Genomic DNA, 22,466 nt, shown 5'->3' with positions numbered 1-22,466 from the left:
ATGTGCCGTGTGTGCGATCGGCGATCGATAGTGCCAACATGGTGGTTTCACAGCATAACATGTGCATGCACACGGCTATCAAGTAAAAAACAAAAATAAAAATCATTAAAAATGGCACACATGTGCAACTTCGGGTAATAGGAGCCCTAACAGATGCTACCACAACACTCCTGTTGATGTGGAGAGGCGCAGGAACGTTTGGTTTGCGAACACACATCGACTTGAAGATACTGAAATTGTGGCAGAGATGCAGAATTTGAGAAATATGATGATGGTGATGATCACAAAGTTGTTGTTGTTGTTATTTTCCTTTTAACTATCACTTTTTGCTTCAACTTTTATTTATTTTGCTTTTTAATGTGAGATTGTGTTTATTGCAACTACTCATAGTGTTGTTGCATTACTGTTGTTTTTGTATATACATATGTATGCTTATAAAAATCTACATATGAACTCTCATTGGCTACGGATAGATTCTTTAGGTTTTATTTTATTAAAAATTTTCATATTTATGTTGGAAAAAGTGACTTACACCATCGATATGAATGAATCGTCTCGAATATCTCTTTTATGTATCGTTTTGTTTGCTATATACAGTGGACGCTCACAAATTAGAGCCACTTAATTAAGATAATTAAGCTAATTTTCAATGCTAAGATAATGATTCATAAAATAGGTTCAATCAACAACTTCACAACTAATCTTTACTTGACATATAGTCAGTTATATTTTTTTTTTATATTTTGTTTAACTAAAACAACGATGTGGATATGGAGATCCAGAAGATTGCTTATATGCTTCGTAAAAAAAAATTTACTATGATTGCACCATTTTATTAAATTATTAACTCTTTCAAACAAAATATTAGCTCAATTACCGATAACAAAAAACTAAATACACTCAGAAATTCGAATTTTAGATTCTAATTTTAGAGCGTTTAATATATGTGTTGTAAACTTTGATACTAATTTCTGGAAATTCGAATTACTGAAGCTTCTAATTTGTGAGTAAAAGTAAATTTTCAGGTTAAAATTTTTATTTCGTAAAAAGCTTTTGATAAGTGTTCTAGAAGCTGAAGCTGCTCTTTGTGGCCAATTAAACTTTATCAACTTAAAAAAATTTTTGTGGTCATGATTGAAGTTCTAAAAAAAAGTATTTAATGACCACATGCTTTCCTTAAGCGTTAAAATAAATTTTGAGTCAAAAACCGTCAATTCGGTATATTTTATATAAACGTGAAGAGTTTAAAACAAAAATTATTATTTTTGTCCAAAAAAAATGTTCACTCGAAATTTACCTTAAAACTGAGTGCGCCGCCTCTATGTGTTAAACAATTTTTTTTTGTCCAAAAATTTTCTTTTTTTATAATCTACAATTTTACCCCCAGGCTAAGCAAAAAAAAATTTTTTTCGCTTCATCCTAATGTAGAAGTATTTTACAATCATACAAGGTGGTACAGATTATGCAATAAATCGATAAATTATTGTAAATCGATTAACTTATCAATTTATTAAATAATACTAAAATATATCACACCATTACAATAAGTAAAAACCTTTTCATTTTTAATTTAACAATTCAGAAAAAAATAAGGTAATAACATTGGACTAAGAAGCGCGATGGATTTGCAACCACTGCAAATATGTATGGCAGCTATATGCTATAGTGCTCCGATATCCGGGTTATAAACTTCTTGATAAACATATAGAACTCAAATTAGAATTGTATGAGGTTTGCACCGCGACCTAGGATCTATTGTGCCCTCACCTCAATCATATAAATTCCCAAAGTCCCAGCACCCTGACAAACTCTAGAAATATACTGGGTGCTATTGAGAATGATACAAAAATTAAATTAAATACAAAATTTTATGAAAAATAAAATCAAAGAGACCAGTTCCTAATTTTCTATAGTCTTACTTAGAACAAATAACAGCCTTTATTTAATTTTTACCTTTGCTAGTTTTAAATTTCGACAACCTATTAATTATTATTTTATAACATCACTAAACTACTGCCCCGATTATCGTACTACTTGCAAAAAAAGGACACTCGGAAGAAAAATTATGAATATATACATATGGTATGTATGTATGTAGCTCAGTAATACACTTTTAATATTACTTTTATATTTCTCTTTCACATTGGCAATCAAAGCTAAATAGGATAAGATGGCACAAATGCAAAACAAAAGAAATATTCTAAACTAGCGTCCGCCTACCCCATAATTTATTTCCTCCTTTTCTATATTTCTACAAGATTCATTCTAGTTTAAAATCAACAAAAATTCAAATGGCCAATGCCCCGTTATGGTGGCTGTAAGTCTATATATGCTTTTCCTGGACCTATTAAATACTTCATTAGTACTTATCTTGTCATAGTTTGGCTATTTGTTGAAATTGCTTATTTAGCTCCTTCTTGATCGTTCCTAACGGGCACGGTATTGTCTCCGCTACAGACTCGTCTAGAGAGACTCCGGACTTGGCCAACCCGTCCGGTTTTCGTTGCCGAAAATGTTCCTAAGACCGTGAACCCAAATTATGGACAAGTGGAGTTGACCTGCCAGTGTGTTTAAAGCCTTCCTACATTTGTTGAACGCGCTGGAGTTTAGCTTTGGCGACGACAAGGCTGACAGTGCCGCCTGGCTATTTGTGCATATGGTAGCTTTCAGTACCCTCCCGTAGTTATTTAGTAGAACTTCACAGGCCTTCTCTATGCGCAGTACTTCCGCTTGGAAGATGCTAGCTGAGTTTGGTAGACGGAAGGAGAGAGAGAGATATTAAGATCCTCGGAGTATAAACCTCTTCTCCATTCACGTCTAGAGGGTATTCTCACCAGGAAGTCACTTTGGAAATCCAACCTTGGGAGAATATAATCTGATCTATCTAGATTTATTTCGAGCTGGTTCAGCATATCGCTATGGATAGTATATTCTGTCTTTAATGTGTCTGACTGAAACTGAACTAGAAAAATTTAGATCAATATAATTAGTTCGCCAAGATCTGTCGCTTTGTCTAATGACAAGTTCATTTGATTTATCTCCTTCTCTATAAACCATGTTTGAAGATAAAGTAATCTAGCTAAATTCAATAAAACCGTGATATTCCATCCCACATTCAACTTTTATTTAAATCGTTTTATGCCGTTAGTCTAATGCAGTTAGACTTATTCGATTTACCACTCTTTTAAGACTAGCGAATGTTGTTGATGTGTTTTTTTCCATGCACAATATTCTAGACTTACTTTAATAATTAATTATATTTAAACTCACATCTAGTTGGCTAAAATTACCAGAGTTAAGCGGTCACTCGTTTTTCAGCAATGGAAATATGCGAGCAGAACGAAGCTAAACGAGTTAAGTGGATATAAATCCAACAGCTTGTTAATTAATGTGTATTTTTGTGGCGAAATTTTTTGTAAGAAAATTAACTCACTTTAACAACTTTTCGTGCTCAAAATTTATAAGATCACTATTCGAATATACTATATGAGATCGCAAACTGATATTTTTTTATCAAATCTTCCACTTTTTAACTGCACCAATATGATCCTGAGAAAGTTCTACACATGGAACTTGAATAGTTCAATAAACTATTAGGCACTTTTTAACTACGCAGTGATTTTATTTTAATATTATGGGTTTTTCTCAGAATTTTTCGGCACTTTTATTAAGAAACTACCATTAATTTTCTTTTACTTTTTAGTTACACTTATTTCTCGAGCAAAATATCAAGGTTTATAACCACTAATTCCGCACCAAAATTTTTAAGAATTTTAAAATACTTTAAAAAAGTTTTAAAGCTTTTTTTTATTTATTAAAGCTTCTTTTTTAACTATCACTAAGCACCTTTTTCTATTTACATATGTATATATGTATATTGAATTTATTTTATAAAAATCTTATTGACTTTAGCTCGGCTAAAAGAATCACAAATCACTGTATGAGATCGTTCTTTTTACGACTTTAACGATCTTTCGTATCGATCACTTTTTAGTTTTGGTTAGATTTTTAGTTTTGAACGCGATCGTGCACCATAATTAATGCTTCTGTTTATGTATGTTTGTATATAGGTTGCACCGTTATTTGCCAAAAGACACAATAATTTCACTTCTATGAAAACCAAATTCGCACTTTTTCGCACCAATTGACAATATTTCACTAAAATTTATAGTTTCACTCTCGGCTCGCAATACATTTGCTCTAGTAGTTCACTTTTCTTTCGCCAGGATCATGTTCCAACGAACTCTCTCGACAACAAAGTACAAATATTGGCGACCGATCGCCTCACAACTCAAATTGGATGAACTGTGCGTGCATGCGCCTTCGGAAATTGTTGCTATTTCTTACACTTGCCGTCTGTTGTTATTGGCTTTGTAGCCGCAGACGCCGATATTTACTTTTGTGTAGCGATCAGTTGGTTTTTGGGCGCTACGATCGCTACGATAGTTGCAGTAGGTAGTAGGTATGTAGGTAGAGCCGACAAATCTTATGTTACCACGGCGCACACACATATGCAGACGAGTGCACAGTTGTTTGTATACACATACGTGTACGTTAGGGTACCTGCTGCGTGGTTGACTGACTGCCTATCGGTCGTTGCGTCGATCGATCTATCAGTTTAGCTGCTTGGCTAGCTATTGGCTTTATGTTGTTGCTGCTGTTTTTATTGTCAACGACGTCGTCGTCGTCTTCGCCTTAGTTCGCTTTATGCCGCCGGCGTTCGATATGTGCCCGTATGCTAGTGAACTGTGCCCGTCAAGCTCTGCAGGTTTGTAGCGCTGAGTGTCTCAGCGTTCGTGTATATGCATGTGTGTGTAATTAAGTAGGCAGCCTGCAAGAGGCCGTTAGATTTTCGGCTGCGCCCGGCGCTGTTTCAATAGATTTCTTTGTTTTTGCAGTTGTTGTTGGTCGGATAAGTTAATGTACTAATACATGTAGTGTATATGTATGTCTCTTGAAACAGAGGTTGCATGCAGGTTTTTAGTTTGCCGCAAAAAGTATGAGCGCTGAGCCACCGACAACACGCTGAGCGAAAAATATAATTTTTTTGTTTTTGAAAAAAAAATTTTTTTGTTTTTGAAAAAAAAAATTGTTTTTTTAAATTTAATTTATATTTTTTTGTTGTGTAAAAAAATATTTATTTTTTATTTTAAAATTTTTGTTGCATTTACTATCAATGAAATTATTATTGCACTTTTTGGCTCATCACTGTAAATTTTTTTTTTTTTTTGAATTTCGTATTAAATTTTTTTATTATTATTATATTTTTTTAAATGATTTAATAAAAATTTTCAAATAAAAGTTGACACTGTTTTGCGCTTACGTAAAATTTATATTTATTTTGCGCTTGACAGCTAATGCGGTACACTTATTAATTTACTTTCAATAACTTTTATTTTGCATTTTCCGTTAGTTATAGATTTTACTTATATTAAATTGCTCGCACTCAAAATTTCTACTGTTAAAATTTGCCAAAATCACAAATTACGCACGCTTAGTTTAAAATTATTTTAAAATACAAGAATTATTTTTACTCTTTTTTTCACGCTTCGCCCGCTCAAAAAATTGAATGCTTTGCCGCACGCAGAGTGTTGCTATCAACTGATTTCGGTCGCTCTGTTGTTCTGTCAAAGTTCTCCTATCCCTAAAACACTGTTGCCAAGTCGCTGCTGGCGTCACTGCCGACGTAGCCTGCACTGCCACACACACATATATGCTAGCGATCGTTCGTTGGGGCTCTCTTTCGTTCGACTTTGCTCACGATTTTGTTGTATCTGCGAGTTGGCTATGCTATTAGCTTACACTCACATATACTTGTATACATATGTACATATGTACTCGTATGCATGGGTTTGTTTAGATTCTTTTTTGACCACGCTGAATTTCGTACAGCTGGAAGCCGCTGATAACCAAGCGAAAAGTGAGAGTCCAAGTGCGATTATCTAGAATTCTGAGTAAATGCATACAAATATACGACTATTTTACTGGGTCCACGGCCCAACTGGAAGCCAGTTTGCTTCGTGCAAAGTGTACACACACAAGCATATGCAATATTTAAATAGATATCAATTGTTTGTCTGTAGGCAGCCTAATCTAACAGTGAATTTGATAAGAAAAGTATAGTCGGTTGATAACGGCACATCGTTCATATTGACAGAGTATGAATTGCTCTTCAACAATTTCGCATGCATTTCTAAAAGCAGGGATCTCAAAAAAAACAAAGAGAAGGTACTCAAAGCGCTCCTTAAAAACAACTCAAGTAATTTGTATATGTAAACCTAATTCGCAAACAATTTTTTGGCATTGAAGCATATAAAATCTGAAGGTAGTCCAGCAAAGAGTTTTGGAGATATGAGCCTATTTGCAAGAACATGTTTTTTGGAAACGCTGTTTTTAGAGTCGGTGAGGAAAATTTTTTTAAAACGGATCGACCGATCGACGTTTTTAAATATTATTCTCAAGTAATGATCGAAAGAATAAAATTTTTGAAAATAGTTTCAATTTTTTCAGCAACTATGAAGTGGGAATTTTTTTTACAAAAATTTACTTTTTTGGAAAACCGCCATTTTCTAAAAATCAAAATGTTGACCACCCCTTCGAGCATTACCTTTATTCGTTTCGTTATTTGAAATAATTTTAAGCAGGATAATCTTTCTTACCGCTAGACACCTTTTTTCGGAGGTGCTCATGAAAATCGGCTACGAAATTTAGGGAATCTAAAATTTTTCAATATAAAGCCCCGATTATTGAGTACATGAAATTCCGCAAATGTAGATTATTTTTATTATTTTATTAAATAAAAATTCGGGGAACTTTAAGAAAAGGAGAGAGCCAATTAGGTGTTAGATCCGTGGTGAGAGAGAGACGTCACAGAAAGTAAAACGAATCAATCAAAGATTTTTTTACAAATGCATAGAACGTAGCTTCAAGCGTTAGCCGATCATAATCTTAAAATGGGACTTAGTGAATATAACCGCAAGGTTCAACTATAAAGAGTATATGGCACTTTTCGGGTTTATGGTTGACTTTAAGATAGATAACTCAGATAAAAACTGAGCGAAATGGCCACATTCAGTCCACAAATTTGCATAATAATGAAGACTGATTTCCTCTGCTACATTCTCCATTATAAACTTTCAAATCACTTTTACATTCTGGAAGAGTATTTGATATTCTGTTCTGCCCGCATTTAACCACTCCTTACTCAGTTTTTTATATTTTTATTGTTTTATTTATCTCACCGCTCGACGCAGCATAAATAAAATGGATATTTGTGCATACACCATATATCATATGATTTTTGTACATATACATATGCATGTGTGTCTGAAATCGTGCTTTTTACTCTAATTCATAAAAATAAATTCATGCACATATACATACTTGTACATATTTACACACATATGCAGGCCTCTTCAGCTAAATTAAAAAAAAAAAAAAAACAATGAAAAAACGACCATTCCAATGCAAATCGGGCGACCGAATAAGCAAACGCCTGCAGCGACGCTTACGCCAATGCCAGCATAGACGTCAACGTCATACATCAAGCGCACCGTATATTTATCACACGGAGAAGAAGAGGAGAGCGCGCCGGTAAGGAGCAGCGACGTGAGAAAGTCAATTCATTTGCAATTGCAGAACCAAAACAGAATCGAATTTTCGCTTCTTGGTCTCTTGCCGAGTTTTGTTTTTACACTTTTCACACATTATGACAGCAATACATCGCGCGCTTGTTGTTTTTGTAATCTGGAATGGTTTTTTGGCGAAATTGTCCCCACTTCGCTGAGCTCGTTGGTGTACTGGGCGCCGCTGTGGGGGAGTGAGGTGTGGCGGTTTGGGCAGCTGATGTTGTCATAACTATGTGACAGCATTTATGAACCAGCTTGCAACACCGATAGGCGATTACCTTACGACTAATTCCAAAGTATAATGAACACAAATTGTTTTTGTATTTCCACCAGTTTTTTAACGAGTCGCCGGCGCAGTGCAACGTGTTGAAGAGAGAGTCGATTGGCAGCGTTGCAGTTTTAAGAGTTAATATCCAGTGTAGCCGTCAGCGCACCTTTCACATACGCGTGTGTTCGTGTATGTCGCATTGGTATTGATTTACTACGCGTGTTCATTTGTATGTCGGCAGTTGAATTTTATGAATGAACTTCCAATTGTGCTTCGAGGTTTGAGCGGTCTTTGCGTTGGCAAACCTGTTATACCCAGCTATACCTAATATGTTGCTAGTGAATCGAAGACCGAGATAAGATGGATTAAAGGTGGAAAAACTAAGTGTTTTGGGGTTCCACATTGCGATGGGATAAAGACCTTGTTTTACAGTCGAAACAGCCGGGAGCGGATTTAACCTTACGTCAGTTACCATGAAAATGGTCTTCGCAGAGGCCCTCGTGCTTGAACAATACCTTTATTCGTCGATTTTAGAGTTTCGAAGATTATCAAATGGGAATGGTTGGTATAACTCTTATATCTTCTTCCAAAAAGTAAAAATACTTTAATGCCACGACAAACCCTACCTGGCTCAGAAAGATGCTCTACAAACTGGGTAGCGCAAAATCAAAAAATAGTTAAACAATAGAGTTTTCACAAGCCGAAGTTGCTAGCTTCGGAAAATCGAGCCTAACTCGAGCAAATAAAAGTTATTTGCTAACGCATTAGCAGATATTTGTATTAAAGTAAGTTAAACACTGCTGACAAGTTCTTTCGAATTAAGTGCATCGAGCTATTTTGGAAACTGTGATGAGAAATAAATCACAATATTTGAACACCTCCCCAGACTTTATCTTGATTGGAAGAGTTTTTAAAATTATAAGACCAACGAAATTAAATATTCAAATTTTAAGATCAGGAAATGTTTGACAAATAATTTATTTGCGCCATCTGTTGACGAATAGTTTTATAAAGTAATTCAAACCTTTTGAACACACTCTACAGGGTTGCAACCAGAGAACGTATAGCATGATATACGTATAGCATGATATACGTTCTCTGCTTGCGAATAAATTTTTGACAGCACCAACCGTAGCAGTTGTCTTCATTCTGGTTTCGAGTATTCTTATCGCAAATATAATTTGTGAAGAATTATAATTAAAACACATTTAAAACAAGGTAAATGTAACATAAAAAAAGTGTTTGTCTAACTATGCTTCAATCAATATAACAAACAAAACATAATACCGAACAACGAAAAGCGAAGTGACAAACGTCATTACATAACCTTTTAGGTTACTCTGCTATGCTCTGCGTGAAATTAAAAATTGTTTGCCTGCTAAACATTTAAATATCATTTGCAGATGTTGTCACAATCAGTACTGTCTACCGTACGCGTGCTGCGCACCGAGGCACGTCGTAGCATTGGCATCATGGCACCAGCGTTCAACAAAGTCTCCGACCCCATCCAACAGCTCTTCTTGGACAAAGTGCGCGATTACAAGAAGCGCAGCAGGTACGCATACTAATTATAATAGTAAATATATAGTAGGAAAATATACGAGTACCTTTCGTTTTTCCATATTTTAGTGGTGGTAAATTGGTTGACCCAACACCCGAAATTGAACGCGAGTTGAAGAACGAATTGGAACGCGTTGCAAAGCAATACGGAGGTGATGGCAAGGTCGATATGACTAAATTCCCCGAATTCAAGTTCCCAGAAGTCAAAATCGAATCCATCACTTCAACCAATTAACTTTTTTATATTATTTAGGATGCAACTTTCAATTGCCGCTTGTGGCCAACTGCCAACGGTGCATTAAGAAGTTTTGCGTGTTAATTAAATACGGTAAACAATTTATTTCTTTATGGTCTTAAAATAATAACGCCTACCAGAAGAAAATAAAAAAAAAACTAATGGTAAAACACACACAACACTTTTATGTTTGTTAGTGAAACGTACTTAAAGTAGATTAAGTTCAAATATAACGGGTTACGTCGTAATGACTTGCTCCACTGTCTCCTGCAGAAGTTGCATTTTGTGATATTCCGCGACACGTCGGAAGGTGCGTAGCAGACCGTTGATTTCACGATCGCTTATAAGTGGCACAAATTCGCCAGCGCAAGGACAGAACTCAGCGAGATTTTCGCGTTTTATTTCATTACAACGTGCGCACCTCAGATCCTGCAGCACATAGGACATGACTTTGCGTTGCACTACGTCGATAATGCGCATTTCGATCTCTTCATTTTCATATGCAACAAAGCATTGTGCACACAACCAAACAGGGCTGTAAAAAAAAAAAAAAAGATATGTTTGTTAACAATTATTGACATGAGAAAAGTAGTTTAAAATATGTCAATAGTGCTGCAGTGCTGGTCATCAAGTAGCATTTATATTTTAAGTTAGTTAGATTGCTAGTCGCATTAAAATTCTAAAAAAAAATTATTTGGTATCTAATGTACTTACATGCCATCCTTCATTGCGCGATGTTTGTCTTTGCACAAGTCCAAATCGCGACAGTGATTACATGCTTTACAAATCACTTCAGCAATGGTGTAAGTGTCGCTTGGGTCTTTCCATTCAGCAAGATCTGAGAACTCGCCAATACCCACGAGCCGTAACATGTTTCGTCGCAACTCGTTCACATCGTCGGTCAAACCCTTGTCAACACTCAACGCTTTCACTACTGCCCGCGTCAAGTCTAAACCGGGACTTGGTCGCCCTTTGCCGTAATTTTTATGCAATTTCGATACAAAATCAAAGGCAGGATGTGATATTTCCTTGATAGCTTGTCTGGTGTCTTTGCCTTCGGCTAAGGATTGCATAAATAGGGTCAGCAGCGTTTCGAATTTCTCGCGGCAGTCATTCTCATCGGGCAGATGTTCACCAATGGTCCAATTCAATTCCAGCGATAGCTGTTGCTCGCTTTCAGCGTCGGCTGTACCGGTTTCATCTGCCTCTGGACGCATAATCTCTTCAATTTCATCATCTTCCTCCTCTTCGTCCTCATTGGTGCGACGCTTAGGCTTCGATGTGCTATTCGCCTTATCGCCATCGTCGTCGTCATCATCAACACTACACAAAACGGTGTCACTCGTTACGCCCGGGGGTAGCTGACCACGTATGCCAGTGTAATTGGCATGATCGAGCCACAGCATAAAGTTCCAGCATTGCTCATAGGACAACTGTATCGAATGGAAGAGTTCCTTATTGCGTAAGCTCTGCACTACATACTCCACATAGCCCAAAGCATCAGCCACCGACTTTTTACTCGAATTAAGTATGATACGATTGAAGTCGGCATAGATAATTGTCGCGCCCAAGCGTTTGAACTCCGCCACAATGCGCAAGAACATTTTACGCATTAAATTATTCAAAGTCCGCCGAAGAGCCGGATCGTACAATAATGCGTTTGAAGAACGCACCCAACGATAGAAATGTATCAATTGGAAATCAGCGAATATATTCTGGTTCAGTGCTACTTCGCGCAACCAACCGTTAACCATATGTCGCAACACACGAAAGGCGGCGGAACAAAGTGCGGTTTCATCATAACTGGGTAGCGTTGCCGCGGGCACGGTGCCAATCATTTCCTCTAATGAAGCTTGTGGTATCACATCGAAGGTGACCGCCGAACTGGCGCCCTCCATCTCTTGTATGCGATTTGATTGTAGTAGGGCGCTAACGGCCAAGCTATCTAACGCCAGCTCTACACACACATCACTATAGAATCCCGGTCGGTTCTGTACGACTGTAATGCTCTCTTCAAATTCAGCCAATAGACGACTATCATCGGCCTCACGACCACCCAAATCCGGTCGTGTAGTGGTCGACCACCAAAGCACGAAGTTATTGCGCTGTAGAATGCGCGCAAAGAAGAGATCCGCGCCAAAGAGCACTGTGTCGGTTGGCATATTACCGATGGGGACCTGTGGGGTATTAAATGAAATTTTAAGGCGAAGATACCTCTTAGGTGTACTGTTTAAATTTTTAAGAATCAATAAATTTCGCCGAAAGAAACATTTAAAAAAAACGGGAAATTTGAGGTTGGGTGGATATATTAAAAATTTGGAAAAAAACTTCGAAAACGATATCAGTTACTAAATATTTAAAGATATTTCAACATTTTTGAAATCCGTTCACAATTTTTAGAAGGAAAAGGCTTGTAATGGTAGCATTAGAACGGTATTTTGAGGTTTAATTTAAATTTTCAACATAAATCATTTCGAAAACAATATCCGTTACTAAATATTTAAAGATACTTCAGGATGTTCGAAATCCGTTCACAGAAATCCATTTCTAGAAGAGATTAGCTTGTAAATGTAAAGTTAGAAGGTGATTTCAATATTTCGAAGTTTTTTAAAAATCCAGCGATATAAAGTTTTTAAAACTTTAAGCTTTACTAGATATTTCGTTAATTTCTATTACAAATTTAAATTTCAATTCATGTCATAGTAATAAGAAATTGGTCCTCAACCCCAAGTTCACGAAATTTTTTTTTCAAGTGTTTACGTACCTGAAAGTAGCGACACTGATCCAACATCATCTCGACCACATTGTTCAAATGCAGAAAGTGACGCACCAAAGCGCGTGAGCCTTGACGCTGCCAATCCAAACCGGACAAAAGGGACGCATCGTCTGTGATGTGTATGAGCGCTTGTGGGAAATCTAGTAACACAGGCATTGCCGAATTGAGCTTTCGCGCTTCCGTCGCCGTTTGCACATACAACATGGACGGACCGCGTTTCTCATCCTTATAGGCGGTAAGCGCGCGTTGTATATGACGGTAGATCTGCTTCACATCCACCTCGATGAGCACTTCAAATGTAAACTCTTCCGGTGGCAAACGTTCTATTTCAGCCATATCTTTCATAGTTTTGATGAGCGCCAAGCGTTCAGCTGTGTAGAGCGTGCGCATATTTGGCATTTGATTGGTGCGCACTGTATCTAAGGCGAATATGAATGCCTTTCTACTGGACAATAGAAAAAGGCCCCATATTTCCTTTTTGGCTGTGGGCGTATTGTGTTGGTAGAGATATATTTTACGCAATTTGTGCTGAGAGTCTTTCAAATACGTGTGACCCTGCAGGCGCTGCTCCAGCTGTTCAATCGAGAAACTATCCAAATCCTTGGTGGCAAGCGCGGCCAAACGTTGCGCCTCCTGACGCTGCACCGAACACATACAGCCCATATCCATTAGGGCGCGAAACTCCAAAGACATTTGTGTCTCATAGATACCCTCAATATCAGGCGTTGCCAGATCGGCCAGCATACCCAAACAATTATCCTTGAACACCTGCTCCGGCACGCTGTAACGATACAGATTATAGACGGGACGCGCGCGTGGTAGCACGCGGTTAACTTTTTTCCACAATTGTCCATCTTCGGGTGGCGCAGCGCTGCGTTGGTTCACATAGAAAATACGCGGCACCGTCAACTTAATGCGATGCAGCTCGTCGCCAATCATCAGCCACACTGTGAAATGGCCCATATCGTCATTTGGCACTATTTGCAACACATGCCACACGTGATCGATGAGCGCGCGTTGTGCGCGTCGCAAGAAGCCGCCTATGGTACCGGTGGCTGTCACGCCATCTCTGGCGCTTGGCATTAGTGGTGCCAATGTTTGTTCGTTGCGCGGCCGCTTATTGGCTTGGCGCACGCGCAGTCGGCGCTCCAGCTGCCACGCCCACTTTTTCTTTTGAAAACGCACCCAATTGATTATTTCGGCGCGCGTTGTGCCAATCGGTGGCGGCGTGCCAAGCGCTTGGCGCCATGTTGCCGCCCCCGCTGCCTTATTTGCTTCATCTTCCGTCTCGTCGGTCTCACCGGAATTTACGCGCTTGCGCTTGGTTACAATAGGACGGCCGTCGAGAGAACCTTCAGCTGTGTTCCTTGCCACTAAATCCTCCATATCGGCTACCTCGCTAGTGGCGCGTATCTCACGAGCTGTTTTCGCCTTCGGCATGAACATTTCATTAATGCGCCGCTGCTTGAGCACATCGTTCTTTTCGAGTATTTTTTTATGTAACCAATCGGGATGTTGAACGCGTGGCACCGGATTCGAAAGTCCCTGCAGCGCTGCTGGTATGGTGATAATCTTTTGTATAGTGCCACCCAAACGTTCAATGTAATAGTTCCAGTCCAGCACATCACGTATATCTGCATCGCCCATTGTGCTATCTTTGAGCCAGCGACGTAAATGATAACGACGTACATTCGGTTCCGACTGGAAAATTGCCAACGGAATCGCACGTTCTGTGACAGGCGCACCTTCTGGTTTCTTCGAAATTATATACTTGCAAGCCAAACCTGCATCTTTGACTATCTGATCGCCCAAGAATTCTGCCAGACGCTTCGCTGTGGAAATGGAAGTACTCTTTTGTTCACCATAATCTTCAAGTTTCTTGGACATCGATTTATTTTCAGCGATCAAATCGAAGAGTTCAGAGTCAGGTAGATTAGAACCGCGACTATAAAGCACATCCAGCCAGTAGTCAGCGACTTTGGCGACAGAAGCATAGCATTCCTCTAAAGTATTGCCTGCCAAGAAAGCTTCGAAGACTGAACTTTGAAAGTTCTTAATTAACTGCAATTCGCCACGACGTTTCACCTCAAAACCTTTTAACTCAGCGAGCGAACCATCGAAATTAAAAACAGCATAGCGTTTTTTTAGCTTTTTGCCCTCTTCTTTGGCAGCCGGCAATACCATCGCCAAGTAGGGACCATCCACCTCAAAGAAAATTGAATTCTCTTCACGTATGCGATATTCCGGCAATTTGCCATTTTGCGCGGGCTTGACCAATTCATGGTATTGATCGTTGGTGAAATACTCTTTCACCATCGTGTTCAACACGGCATTGGGATAGGAGATGTTAAATTTCTTTTTCTTTTCATGGGTCGTCTGTATTGAAAACTCTTGCGGGAACGAACCGGGCAGAATACACCAAATACCATCAGTATCCAGCTCCAAGGGGCGTCCGACACGTTCGATTATCTCACGCGCCTTTGTGATTATATTCGAACCAGTGTAGCACACAATGCCCGCCATTGGCATAGAATGCCAACGTGCGCCACGTCTCATCACATAACCGTAGAAAGAGTTCAAAATACACTTGTGTGCCAATTGCAGCGAGTCATACAGCACTTCTCTGCCTTTTGCCGCCTTAATCTCAGCAGCGTCACCTGATGCCAGCGCTGTATTAACAGCTGCCTTGGCCACTTTTGTAAGCCCTTTATACTCGTAGCGACGATCGCGGAAGGCGCGCACTGTATCTACATAAAAACTATTCTCCTGCTCACAAACGGTGGAGGTGCGTGTTTCCAGTTTTGTGATTTTCGTCTTTTTATAAGCCTTACGGCAGTAGTCGCTGAGACGTTTCTTCTCATAGGCGGCCTGATCTTCGCGTGAGAGTTCATGGAAAGCACGGTTCAGTCCGCCTGGGAAGAGTGGTGGAAATTTTTCTGTTTCCAATTGTTGTTGTATGCGTTGGAATTCATTTCGGGTCGCCGGCAACATCTCTCCACGCCACAACCAATCCATGACGCGTTTACATTTAGCGCCTGGCTTGTTGAAATCGCATGCTGCGCAATCGGTTTCACTCACCATAGCCGAAGGTTGCAAGCGATTGGTGAGAATGATATTGGGATACATAGCGCCAACGTCCAAATGGTATATGACAGGTTGTTCCAGACGATTGGGTATATCATGGAGACCTCAAAATGAATATAATATAGTTATATTAACATCACCTTAAATAAATGGAGACAACTCACCTTGCAAGGCTTGTGTTATTTCTTTATTCACCTCCTCTAAATTTGTCACTTTTTCTATTGGTACGCCCTCCTCCACCTCAATAGCATGCACTAACACTTTGGTCACATTATCTTTTAATTGGTTGACCATATTTGGATCGAGCCGGAAACGACATGGTATATCGGCACGAAAGACACCCGATTCTAGCGCTTCTACATGTCCGCCGACGTACGTTTCCGAATCCAATACATGACCCTCATTCGACAACTTATTTAACTCATTCTGTTGCTTGTTGGGATATACAATGTTCGCATGATAAGCCTGCACCATAAGTAAGGTTTCACATAGCGTGCCTGAACCTTTGCGCAGAATTTCATCTGGTTCCATAGGAATGATTGTGTTCAAAGCGAAAATGAAGGGATGTACGTATTTCATATACAAATAGTAGGTGGCTACCGCATCCGACACTGAGTAATTCGACAAAACTTGTGGTTGCTCCACAGCCATGCGACACATATCTTCTGGATCCAGTTCAACTGGATCGTAACGCAATTTTGCCTTCGCTACCGCTTTTAAACCTTGCGAACCGACTGGTAGATAGGAATCACGTTTTACCTGATAAACATACAAATTATAAATAATTACTCAACATTTTGTTAAATTATTTCATACCCAACATAAACAATCCATATGTATAGCGGGGCGACTCAAATAAAAACCATCTCGAAGTTTAGAGAAACCAATCTCTTGTTTCATATCTAAATCATAGACAGCAGCTCGCGTCTCAACAAATGGCCAATCGAAGAAATCACCGTTGTATGTCACCACAATATGTGGACGCACCTCCATTATGTGATCGAAAAATTTCTGTATTAAATGCATTTCATTATTTTCATTAAATACGATAAAATTGCCTTCGAATTCTGGTTTCGGTGTATATTCAAAGTCATATACATCTGTAGAAATTATTTCACGATTTGTTATGAGGTAACCTTGACCATCAATCATGTATGAAATCATCATAATTTGATCTGTTTGAGCATCCGGAAATTTTAACGGTAATTTTGTGGTTTCAATATCAAAAGCCAAAACTACTGGCTCAGGTCGCTCGAGCAGATCCGGACGTGCTGTTATTATTGGTAATTCTAAACCACCGCTGCGACAACGTATATTGTACCATTGACCGCAAAATATGCTTAAATCAATTGACACACGCACATGATAAGGCACGTCGTGCTCACGTATATCCAAGATAAGATCCATATAGTCCATTTGTTTTTTAACTTCACCATCGCTACCGATATTGGACGCAGCCAGTGAGGATGACAACATTTGCATATAAAATGTGTTGGATTTCTCTCGTTCCAAATTGCGTTTCACCGCTGCATTTAATTCGCGACGCACCTTTGTCATAGCGGTTTGATTCAGAAATGAAAGCTTGAGAAAGTGTTGTTTTTTACCAACTAAATGATTTGCCAAGTCGAGATCCTCTTTACTTATGTGCTCCACATTTGCCAATTGGCCAGAATATTTGCGACTCAGAAAACGTGCCACCTCATGTGACTGTTTCTCATCTGGTCGTATCAATATATATGGTTTATATGCGACAGTGCATTTGAAGCGTGAGCCATCCATTTGAATGAAAAACAAATCCAATGCAGCAACCAGACGACGGTCTTCATCCAAAATCTCAGTCTGTAGAAAATAAAGCATTGCATATTAAAAGCTATTACTGACATACCATATTAAAAACGTAACTTACTGAGTGCATGTTTATGAGGTAACCAGTACGCTCAAGGCTATCCTTCACACGGTCGAAGCCATATTTAGAGTCGATTTTATCGTTTTCACGCGACTGCCGGTATCCTGCCTCGTTGAAGAAGTCATCGCTGTGTGCAGTTCAGCAAGTCAAATTTTGTCATATTTTGTTTATATTGTATTTTGCTAAATACTTACCCTTCAGCACGCGTGTCCGATGTAAATTTTCCTGTGTTTTGAAGAACTTTTAGTCTATTGCCACCTCCCTCTTCCATTGTGCAGAGAGTTTTTCTCAAAACTTTGGATTTGCAGTAAAATTGCAGAACTTGCAAAAAACTTATTATAATTTAAGCTTACTTGGCGGCAAATTGTTTGAAGTGAAGAAGGGTTGCCGACTTTTCTTCTATGGAAATACAGTCAGCTGATCGTTTTGTCATACCGGATGGAATCAATAAATAAAAGTTTATAAAAAAATTCAAAAGCCAAAGACATACGTGAAATAATAAATGAATAACTAAAATAACCATTTATTAATATATCAGATATTATTTGGTATAAATTTGTTTCTCAGTCGGTTTATTCCAGCATTTTCACATATTGTTTATGTATTAAAGTTTGTATTATGGTCCGGCACCACTGTACATAGCTCCACGTCAAACGAAACGCGAATTAGCTCAGAAGCCGCTTTGCTAGATAAAAAAAATACTTTTCGTTGATTTTTATAAGTTTCTATCTCACATTATCCATTAAATTTAAATAAAATGGTAAGTTTAATCAACACAGTAGACACCGGTCATGAGGATATGATCCACAATGCTGTGCTGGACTACTACGGTCTGCATTTGGCAACTTGCTCATCAGATGGGTCTGTAAAGGTGTTCGATGTGAAGAATGGAAATCAAATTTTGGTAGCTGACCTGAAGGGTCATCAAGGTCCTGTGTGGCAAGTAGCATGGGCACATCCCAAGTTCGGAAATCTATTGGCTTCCTGTTCATATGATCGTAAGGTTATCGTATGGAAAGAGGGCGCCTCAAATGAATGGACTAAATTGTAAATACATACCCAAAAATATCAGATAACACAGTATCGTTTACTAACAAAAATACATTTGTTTTTCTTTTTTTAGCTATGAGTACAACAATCATGATTCCTCCGTTAATTCGGTAGCTTTTGCGCCTGCCGAATACGGTCTGATACTTGCGTGTGGCAGTTCCGATGGTTCGATATCCATACTAACATGCAACATAGAATATGGCGTTTGGGATAGCAAGAAAATTTCGAATGCACACACCATCGGTTGCAATGCAATTTCTTGGTGCTCTTCAACTGTGCCAGAACCAGCATTCGATCAGCGTGCTTCAACACGAAATACGACCGTCAAGCGCCTCGCTAGTGCTGGCTGCGATAATTGTGTAAAAATATGGCGTGAAGATACCGATCGTTGGGTGGAGGAAAATCGGCTTGAGGGACACTCTGATTGGGTGCGTGACGTAGCTTGGGCGCCTTCAATCGGGCTGGCCCGTTCACAAATCGCCTCAGCGTCACAGGACCGGCATGTGATTATCTGGAACAGCACTGATTTGACGACATGGTCGTCAACAATATTGCATACTTTTGATGATGTGGTTTGGAGTGTGAGTTGGTCAATGACCGGGAATATTTTAGCCGTTACTGGTGGTGACAATAAAGTGACACTGTGGAAGGAAAACAACGAGAACCAATGGATGTGCATCAACGACGATGCCGCGGCTACAAATGCACAAACAAACGAACAGCGCACGCTGTAAAAATTAATGGTTAATAATGGAAAAGTCTATGACAATATGCAAACGACTTCTAAATTACAAATACATATAAGACGTACATACATATAACAGCTAGAAATGTGTGCAATTAAAAATTCATAAAAGTATCTAAAGCATTTATATTTCTTTATGCACGTTTTATTTGTGGTTTCATATTGACATAGACATTTTATAAATTTTTCAGTTGCTGTTAATTTGAAATTGATAAAATGGTTTAGAGATAAGAAATTAAGTCTTGCGCAGATTAGTCTCGTATTAATGTTTATGTTCTTCTATTTCCGTATATGCATGACTAAATAGACATACATACATACATATGTTTATTTTTTACTATACTAGCTCAGTTATTGTGAAGGCGAGATTGTCGTATTGTAATACAAAATAAATTTCTAGCTTAAAAAAGATATAACTTTATTTCGCTCCTGTAAAATTATAGAAAAATTGGTGTTACATATAGTTTTATATTTCCAGAAGTGGGCTTGCAAATCAGATACTTGTATTTATGTATTTTTGCTTGTAGCCGAGGAAAGGTCTTAATTATAGAAAAATGCAAATAAAATATAAAAAATTTTATAGATTAGCTTTATACATGTGTCCCTGCTAGGAAACAGAAATCACTAAAATTTCCGCTTTGCATGGCTTTACATTTACAAGGGGGAAATGTCAATTATACGATTTAGGGAAATATTTGAAATGTGGATCACTTCAATAATGTCGCCACATTATATGTATATACAACTAGGTAACAGTTACAACAACAACCGGCCGAAAGCCTTGTATGTTGCCAGCAACGTTTCTTTGTCTTTTCCCCAAGACCTGCCGGCAAGCGATTTGAGGATTTTGTTGCGGTTCTGTACTTTGGCAGTTATCGCGGTCATGTGCGGAGTGAAGGACCACAGACTGTCTAATGTAACTCCTAAAATTTTAGGGTTGTTGACTGTCGGAATTTTAGTGCCGTCGACTGAAATGTCTAGATCCAGTCTGTATTCCTTCGTCCAGTTCGCTGTGAATTTAGTGGGGGAGAGTGTCAGACTTGTAGAGAAGAAGCGAGAAAGGTCGGAAAGATAGCCGTTTACTTTCGAGCACATGCCATCGATTTCATTGTCCGACGTCACTATCGTGCAGTCATCAGCGTACGAGGTCACGGAAATTCCCTCTGGTGGTTGGGAGAGTTTCGAGATGTAGAAACTAAACAGTAACGGAGAGAGGACACCACCCTGCAGAACCACCTGTTTAATTCTTCTAAGTTTTTAGTTTTGACCTCGAAACAGTGCGGATGAATGCCGACCCCTCAGGTAGTTCATAGTCCACCGCTTCAGCCCTGGAGGGAGCGTTGATTGTTCTAGGTGCTCAAGTAGCGTTGTGTGATTGACTGCTTTTGACAAGTCCAACGCTACGAGGATCGTCCTCTCACAGGGCGGCTTCTGGTTTAGGCCATGAGCTATCTGGGCGTTTATGACGCCAAGTGCTGTGGTGGTGCTGTGCACTTTCCGGAAGACATGCTGATGGTCTGCTAGACTCAGGTGGGGAATGAATATCGGGAGTAACAAGGCTTCAAGTGTCTTCACTACTGGGGAAAGATGAGTTATCGGACGATAAGATTCCCCTTTGTTGGCGGGTTTCCCAGCTTTTAGTAGTGGGACCACTCTTCCGACTTTCTACACATCGGGTATTAGAACAGTGGTCATCGACAAGTTGAGGACCTTGATAAGGTAGCTTACTCCCGTCGAGCCTAGATGTTTTAGCATCAACATGCTTATTTCGTCAGGTCCAATGGCTTTGGACGATTTGGCCTTTTTGATGGCACTCTGAACCTCCCCATCGGTGAAAGTAAGTGTTGCAATGTAAATTGCTGGCTAAAATAGCTCGCGCACTTCTTTGGGTCCGAGGAGGCATGGTCATCGAATTGAATTTCAACCCGGTCGTCATGTCTCCTCAGATTAGACAAGGCCTTGACAGTAGTCCAAAGCTTACTCACCCCGTTGAGAAGTTGCAGAACTTCAAATGATCTATCCATTTTGTCCGCTTATGCTGATTTACGATTTGCCGAATCTCGAAATTGAGATCCCTTATTCGGGGATCACAGGGATCGGCATGGTGTAAGGTGGCGCGATCGTTTGCTAATACAGCTGCTTCGGCTGGCAAATTAGGGAGTTCCGCGATACTTCCAGCCAGTATGAAGCGAGCAGTAGCAGCAGCGATCCCCTTGTGGAATTGACGCTCGCCAACGATGACATCCGTAGAAATGAGTAGTGCGTTGAAGGTGCTCTCGGTAAATTCTGTGAAGCCCACCCAGTTAGCTTTGTTAAAGTTAACAAAGGTGTGGTTGTTCACAGAAATAAAGTCCGGAGGTTTCTCGATCGAGGTAATAATGGACAGATGGTCTGATGCGAGAGTCGGCATAGGTCGCCAGGTGATGCTATTTATCAGGCCACCGCTAGCGATGATAATATCTGGCGAGCTATTACAGGAGCCCATAATTCTGGTGGCGGCTTCGTCATTCATTGTGCAGAATGTGCGCGTTAAAGTCGCCTAGTGCCAAACGGTTTTCACCACGAATCAGCGCACATATGTTCGGATGATATCCTGTTGGGCAACAGGTAACTGGGGGGATATATATATTAAAGATCTCGAGCTCGACATCGCCTGACCGGACAGCTATACCCTGACATTCAAAGGTAGTGTCCCTGCGGTGTATGTAAACATCGATTAGACGATAATGCACGGTGTTATGCAGTATGAAGGCTATGCCTCCACCATTATCTCGCTCGCGATCCGTCCGTAAAACGTTTAAACCTGCACAGCTTAGAAGATCTGAGCGGCTGTTTAATTTGGTTTCTTGGACCGCAGCTACCGATATGCTTTCCCGGCTCATGAATGCAACTATCTCCTCGATCTTACTCTGGAGTCCGTTGAAGTTAAATTTTAAAATTCACGGGTGTCCGGTTGTAATCCTGGGGGTGAGGAAGGTACGTGTGGGTGGTGGTTATTGCAGCTGTAATATCCGCATGGGCGGTTATCGCACTGTGGTGTGATTTGGCGACACCACTATCCGGGATTGCGGGGGCAGACTCCTACATCACCGAGCAACATACGACGCACTCCACTCACAGATCGAAACACGACAGAAAGTGACACCAACCAGTGCAAGAATTGCACTTGACTGATATTACGTTCCGGCGTATTACGGTCTGACACACGGAACAG

General features: G+C 39.5%; 4 protein-coding genes and 1 pseudogene across 5 annotated transcripts in view; 2 read left to right on the top strand and 3 right to left on the bottom strand.

Moving 5' to 3' along the window:
• Positions 1-5,117, bottom strand: part of pnt (ETS transcription factor pointed) — a 209,215-nt gene extending 204,098 nt beyond the window's left edge. Inside the window, exon 1 of one of the 2 annotated variants that reach the window (XM_070105523.1) lies at positions 3,291-5,117. The gene's annotated coding sequence lies outside the window, so the exon portion shown is untranslated. Of the gene's footprint in view, positions 1-3,270 lie in introns of both variants that reach the window. The other variant, XM_070105522.1, reaches the window with a different exon arrangement.
• A 3,837-nt stretch (positions 5,118-8,954) lies between these two features.
• On the top strand, positions 8,955-9,870 carry ATPsynCF6 (ATP synthase, coupling factor 6). The gene is made up of 3 exons (XM_014231214.3): positions 8,955-9,114; positions 9,300-9,451; positions 9,526-9,870. The coding sequence occupies exons 2-3, from the start codon at positions 9,300-9,302 to the stop codon at positions 9,689-9,691; spliced, it is 318 nt and encodes a 105-aa protein (XP_014086689.1). The 5' UTR covers positions 8,955-9,114; the 3' UTR covers positions 9,692-9,870.
• On the bottom strand, positions 9,772-17,898 carry PolE1 (DNA polymerase epsilon catalytic subunit 1). Its single transcript, XM_014231213.3, has 7 exons — positions 17,652-17,898; positions 17,458-17,584; positions 16,368-17,390; positions 15,716-16,310; positions 12,456-15,655; positions 10,406-11,868; positions 9,772-10,226 (listed from the first exon to the last, which is right to left on the bottom strand). The coding sequence occupies exons 1-7, from the start codon at positions 17,726-17,728 to the stop codon at positions 9,929-9,931; spliced, it is 6,783 nt and encodes a 2,260-aa protein (XP_014086688.2). The 5' UTR covers positions 17,729-17,898; the 3' UTR covers positions 9,772-9,928.
• A 185-nt stretch (positions 17,899-18,083) lies between these two features.
• Sec13 (secretory 13) lies at positions 18,084-19,668 on the top strand. Its single transcript, XM_014231181.3, has 2 exons — positions 18,084-18,504; positions 18,581-19,668. The coding sequence occupies exons 1-2, from the start codon at positions 18,215-18,217 to the stop codon at positions 19,239-19,241; spliced, it is 951 nt and encodes a 316-aa protein (XP_014086656.1). The 5' UTR covers positions 18,084-18,214; the 3' UTR covers positions 19,242-19,668.
• A 1,347-nt stretch (positions 19,669-21,015) lies between these two features.
• On the bottom strand, positions 21,016-22,185 carry LOC118680686 (uncharacterized; annotated as a pseudogene).
• Positions 22,186-22,466: the final 281 nt, after the last annotated feature.

Source organism: Bactrocera oleae, chromosome 2 (assembly GCF_042242935.1).
Source record: "Bactrocera oleae isolate idBacOlea1 chromosome 2, idBacOlea1, whole genome shotgun sequence".
Lineage (NCBI taxonomy): Eukaryota > Metazoa > Arthropoda > Insecta > Diptera > Tephritidae > Bactrocera > Bactrocera oleae.
This window is presented reverse-complemented; position numbering and strand designations above follow the sequence as displayed.

Excerpts from the sequence above, each read along its gene's own strand:
- ATPsynCF6 (XM_014231214.3), top strand. The coding sequence starts at position 9,300 with ATGTTGTCACAATCAGTACTGTCTACCGTACGCGTGCTGCGCACCGAG. Across the intron at positions 9,452-9,525 it reads GATTACAAGAAGCGCAGCAG|TGGTGGTAAATTGGTTGACC; the intron begins GTACGCATACTA and ends TCCATATTTTAG.
- Sec13 (XM_014231181.3), top strand. The coding sequence starts at position 18,215 with ATGGTAAGTTTAATCAACACAGTAGACACCGGTCATGAGGATATGATC. Across the intron at positions 18,505-18,580 it reads TCAAATGAATGGACTAAATT|CTATGAGTACAACAATCATG; the intron begins GTAAATACATAC and ends TTCTTTTTTTAG.
- PolE1 (XM_014231213.3), bottom strand. The coding sequence starts at position 17,728 with ATGGAAGAGGGAGGTGGCAATAGACTAAAAGTTCTTCAAAACACAGGA. Across the intron at positions 17,391-17,457 it reads ACCTCATAAACATGCACTCA|ACTGAGATTTTGGATGAAGA; the intron begins GTAAGTTACGTT and ends TATTTTCTACAG. Across the intron at positions 11,869-12,455 it reads ATCAGTGTCGCTACTTTCAG|GTCCCCATCGGTAATATGCC; the intron begins GTACGTAAACAC and ends AATACCCCACAG.